This window comes from Gobio gobio, assembly GCF_949357685.1.
Source record: "Gobio gobio genome assembly, chromosome: 23".
Classification (NCBI taxonomy): domain Eukaryota; kingdom Metazoa; phylum Chordata; class Actinopteri; order Cypriniformes; family Gobionidae; genus Gobio; species Gobio gobio.
This window is the reverse complement of record NC_137119.1, coordinates 43458453-43463452: the sequence shown is the minus strand read 5'-3', so window position 1 is coordinate 43463452 and position 5000 is coordinate 43458453. Positions and strand designations below refer to the sequence as shown.

Below are 5000 nucleotides of genomic sequence, written 5' to 3'. Positions count from 1 at the left end.
ATGGTCAATCACTGTAGCTCTAATTTCATCAGATATTATTATTCTTTGTCTTCGCTGATCACCTCGATCACCTTGACCTCCTCGACCTCCTCGACCTCCTCTCACACGAACTCTTCCTCTCAGATTTCTCTCCATTGTAGGGCCTCACAAACCAGTGCTCTCTGAACTGGCTTACTGTATATGTTCCCTCACATCATTAGCCACAAGTGTGATCAATTTTGAGTTGTTGTGTTCAAGTGGTGACATCTGTGCTTTAATTGTGTTTGACTTTTGTCCCCTGCGCTCACCCTTATACAGCACGGGTGCATCACAATGAAAATGTGTCTAAACAAGTTGTGTCTAAACAGGTGAAAAGTGCTTATGGTTTTGCCAAAAGAGTGATTGATTCAATCAGTGGGTTCAGGCAACTGAGCATTTGGTTCAGACAATAGGGTTTAGTGTTTTAGCAATTGAGAAAAACTGTAAATGCAATGGATTTTTAAAGATATTAAAGGTCCTGTTCTTCGTGATCCCATTTTTCAAACTTTAGTTAGTGTGTAATGTTGCTGTTAGAGCATAAATAATACCTGTAAAATGATAAAGCTCAAAGTTCAATGCCAAGCGAGATATTTTATTTAACAGAAGTTCCCTTTCAAAGCCTACAGCGAACGGCTGGTTTGTTCTACATCCTGTACTTCCTGCTTTAATGACGTCAGTAGAGCAGTTTGTTGACTAAACTCCGCCCACAAGAAAAGCGAAAAAGGGGGCGTGGTCTTGTTGCTCCCGCGTGGAGAAGAGGAAGTGTTGCGTTCGGTTGCGTTTGTATAGTTTGTTTGTCGCCATGTCGTTGAGACGCTGTTATTTTCATCCCGGAGTCAAATCACCTTTGTTTGGCTTTCCCAGGGACGCTGTACTTATCATTGAGCGCATGCTTCTCCGTTATGGTAAGATGCGCGACCTTTCCGGTAACGTGCGCTAAGCTGCTGTCCAATCACAACACGGGAACCGCTGGCACAATCAGAACTCGTTACGTGTTTCTGAAGGAGGGACTTCATAGAACAGGGAAATCTTTCAAGCCGTTTTTAGGACAGTGAAAACAGCGCTATACAGATCAGTAAATTGTGTGAAAAATACTGTTTTTTTACACACGAAACATGAACACGTTATATTGCACACTGTAAACACAATCAAAGCTTCAAAAAAACACGAAAAACGGGACCTTTAACAAAAAACGGGCAAAAAAAGTCATTGGAGAGAGTTGGATTGTTTTCCCCCCTGATGTGGGCGTGGCCTAAATACGCTCTGTCTCTATTTCATTAATGAGCACATATCACGATACCATTGGACCTGCCAAAGCGGCTAAAAAAACCTTTTTCTTGATGTTTTCTTTGTATGTTTGTCGTAGACCGAGCTCGGGGCATCCGTTTACGCCTCCCCCTCCTGAACTCCCGGAACAACAGTAAATCTTCTCTGCGGGAGGATCCCGAGGCAGGCCGAGGAACGGGTTTCCCCGGTTGTTCCCGCGGGCAAAGCCACGAATCCCTGGCGCTGGGCGAGCTCCTCTCCCTGCCAGAACTCCAGCGGTCCCGCCCTGCCACCGCCTCCACCACTCTCGTGCCCGAGGACCAGCGCAACCTGCTGGGCAGCGACCCCTCGCCCCCGCCCCCTGCCCCGCCCCACCCTGCCACGCTGCCCCTGGGTCAGTCCTCGCCTCGCCCGCAGCGGCTCAACCCGGACGCCTCAGTGTCCAACTGCAGCCTGAGCAACAGCCGCTCGCGCGAGAGCTTCCACAGCATGCGGCGCGCATCTTCAGTGGACGATATCGAGGCCATGCGGCCCCAATGGGCCCGGAAGCACCGGACCCGGCCCATCTGCAGCAGCACGGGTGAGCTCGAAGTGCACGAAATGTATACTTATATTCAACAAATCTTAGCACCGTATTACAGAGACTCTAAAAAGATCTTTGCACAAATAAAAAATATACAGACTTCCGTGTGAGCATGAGAAAACACTAAAACTTAGCATATAGGACAATACACCCTGAGCCACCTATTGCGCCATCAGCCCATTTCGTGTTGTGTTTTCTCCTTCTACACAGAAGATGTGTTAAAGCAGACATTAGCTCTTGAAATATAACACACTTCCCTAAGAAAAGCCAAATTTTGGACACTTTTTTGCAGTTCCAGCCTTTTTTATAGACCCTTGAACTTGGCAAATAAGGCAATTTACATCAGTCGTATTGTGCCGTCAGCCCATTTCATGTCATGGTTTCTCCGCCGCCACAAAATATACATTAAAGCAGACCTAAGTCCTTGAAATATAACGTACTTCCATGACAAAAGTTAAATGTTGAACACTTTTTCACTATACCCGTCTTTTTTATAGAACCTTGAACTTGGCAAATAGGGCGATTTACATCAGTCGTATAGTGCCATCAGCCCAATTTGTGTCGTGTTTTCTCCTTCTCCACAGACAATGTGTTAAAGCAGACATTAGCCCTTGAAACATAACATACTTCTCTAAAGAAAGCCACATTTTGAACACTTTTTCACAATACCAGTCTTTTTTATAGAACCTTGAACTTGGCAAATAGGGCAATTTACATCAGGCGTATAGTGCCATCAGCCCATTTCTTGTCATGGTTCCTCCGTCGCCACAGAGGATGTGTTAAAGCAGACCCAAGTGCTTGAAATATAACATACTTCCCTAACGAAAAGCCACATTTTTAACACTTTTTCACAGTAACCGTCTTTTTTATAGACCCTTGAACTTGGCAAATAGGGTGATTTACATCAGTCGGATTGTGCCATCAGCCCATTTCGTGTCATGGTTCCGCCATCGCCACAGAGTATACGTTAAAGCAGACCTAAGTTCTTGAAATATAACGTACTTCCGTAACAAAAGTCAAATGTTGAACACTTTTTCACTATACCCGTCTTTTTATAGACCCTTGAACTTGGCAAATAGGACAATGCACACAGTCGTATAGTGCCATCAGCCCAATTTGTGTTGTGTTTTCTCCTTCTCCACAGAGGATGTGTTAAAGCAGACCTAAGTGCTTGAAATTTAACACACTTCCCTAACAAAAAGACAAATTTTTAAGACTTTTTCACAGTACCAGTCTTTTTTATAGATCCTTGAACTTGGCAAATAGGGTGATTTACATCAGGCGTATTGTGCCGTCAGCCCATTTTGTGTCATTGTTCCTCCTTCTCCACAGAGGATGTGTTCAAGCAGAAATTAGCCCTTGAAATATAACATACTTCCCTAACGAAATTCATATTTTGTTTTTGTTATCCTGTTTTTTGCGGATATCCAAAAGTGCTTGGCGGTCGTAGGTTAAAAGCGTGTAGCAATTTAAAAATAAAGCAGACAACCAGACAAGCAACCACAAGAGCGACAGACGGCAAGTCCAGCACACAGACGCCATCATCAATGACCCACGCCATGGTTCCTCCTTCTCCACAGAGGGTGTGTTAACATAAGGGCGTTAGGCCTTGATATTAGAGGTACTAGCCTAAGGAAAGAGACTTTAAACATTTGCAATTACAAACACTGTATCCCAAACATTAGTGTAGAAATGATTTGCTTATAAAATACAAGAATAAACTGAATTCTTTCACCAACCTGAAGGAGAATGTGTTTGTTTTTCCGTCAGGAGCCATGAACAACAAGTCCAGCATCCTGAACTCTACCTCTGACTCCGACCTCATGCGGTACCGCGCCATCAGCAAAATCCCTCAGATCACGCTCAACTTCGTGGACTTTAAAGCGGACCCGGTCCTCGCCCTCCCGGCCGGAGACATGGACATCATCGCACCCTGCAAACTCATCGACCGCACACACAACGTCACAGAGAAGGTCACTCAGGTGAGACGCCGTCAGCTGGAGGATTGGAGCGTTTGCTGTGTGTGTGTGTGTGTGTGTGTGTGTGTGTTTTGGTGTTGGCGTCCCAGATTAACCTCATGGGCCGCTTTAAAGGATGTTGGTCTGTGTGATTTTGAGGGTGTGTCTGGCACAGATCATTCAGATGCAGTGTTTGGGACGCGATTAAACTTACACAATTTTTCACAATTTTTCAAAAGTAACCTTTCAAAAATATCATAACAGCCTTTTCTAAGCTTTGTGTCTAATCAGATCTGATTCAGGGATTAGAGCAGAAGAAGAGAGTGTGTGTCGTCTGGAGCTGCTTCTGTCCTTTTTTAGGGAGTTTTGTGTTCAAAACATATTTAGATCTATGGGAACATTAAAAAAGTTTTGTTAGTGAGTAACTAACAAAAGATAATCAAAACGAATAAAAGTCATTTCTTGATTGCAGAAGTTACATTTTTTTATCCCTTGATATTTTAGAGTTTGTAAAGTTTATATTCATTATAGAAATGCTCATGGCGTTTTAAATATTTTATTAATTGACTTTGCAGGTCTAGCCATCACACCTTTAACATTAGGCTTCACACACACACACACACACACACATACACTTAAACACACACACACAAACACACACACACACTCAAACACACACACACAAACACACACACACACTCAAACACACAAACACACACAAACACACACACACTCAAACACGCACACACACACACATACACACAAACACACACACACACACACTCAAACACGCACGCTCACACTCTCAAACACACACACACACAAACACTCAAACACGCACTCAACACACTCAAAACAAACACACACACACACACACTCAAACACGCACGCGCACACACTCAAACACACACACAAACACTGAAACACGCACTCACACACACACACACACACACACACACACACACACACACACACACACACACACTGCCCCTGCCCCTAAACCTACCCATCGCACACACACACACACACACACACACACACACACACACACACACACACACACTGCCCCTGCCCCTGCCCCTAAACCTACCCATCACACACACACACACACACACACACACACACACACACACACACACACACACACACACACACACTGCCCCTGCCCCTAAACC

At 44.5% G+C, this 5000-nt stretch overlaps 1 protein-coding gene across 1 annotated transcript in view; it reads left to right on the top strand.

The window, feature by feature from the left end:
• Positions 1 to 5000, top strand: part of kcnh2b (potassium voltage-gated channel, subfamily H (eag-related), member 2b) — a gene marked incomplete at both ends in the record, with an annotated part of 338495 nt that overhangs the window by 187628 nt on the left and 145867 nt on the right. The window contains 2 exons of the mRNA XM_079806851.1: positions 1385 to 1864; positions 3638 to 3849. Coding sequence (XP_079662977.1) covers positions 1385 to 1864; positions 3638 to 3849 — 692 coding nt within the window. The remainder of the gene's footprint in view (positions 1 to 1384; positions 1865 to 3637; positions 3850 to 5000) is intronic.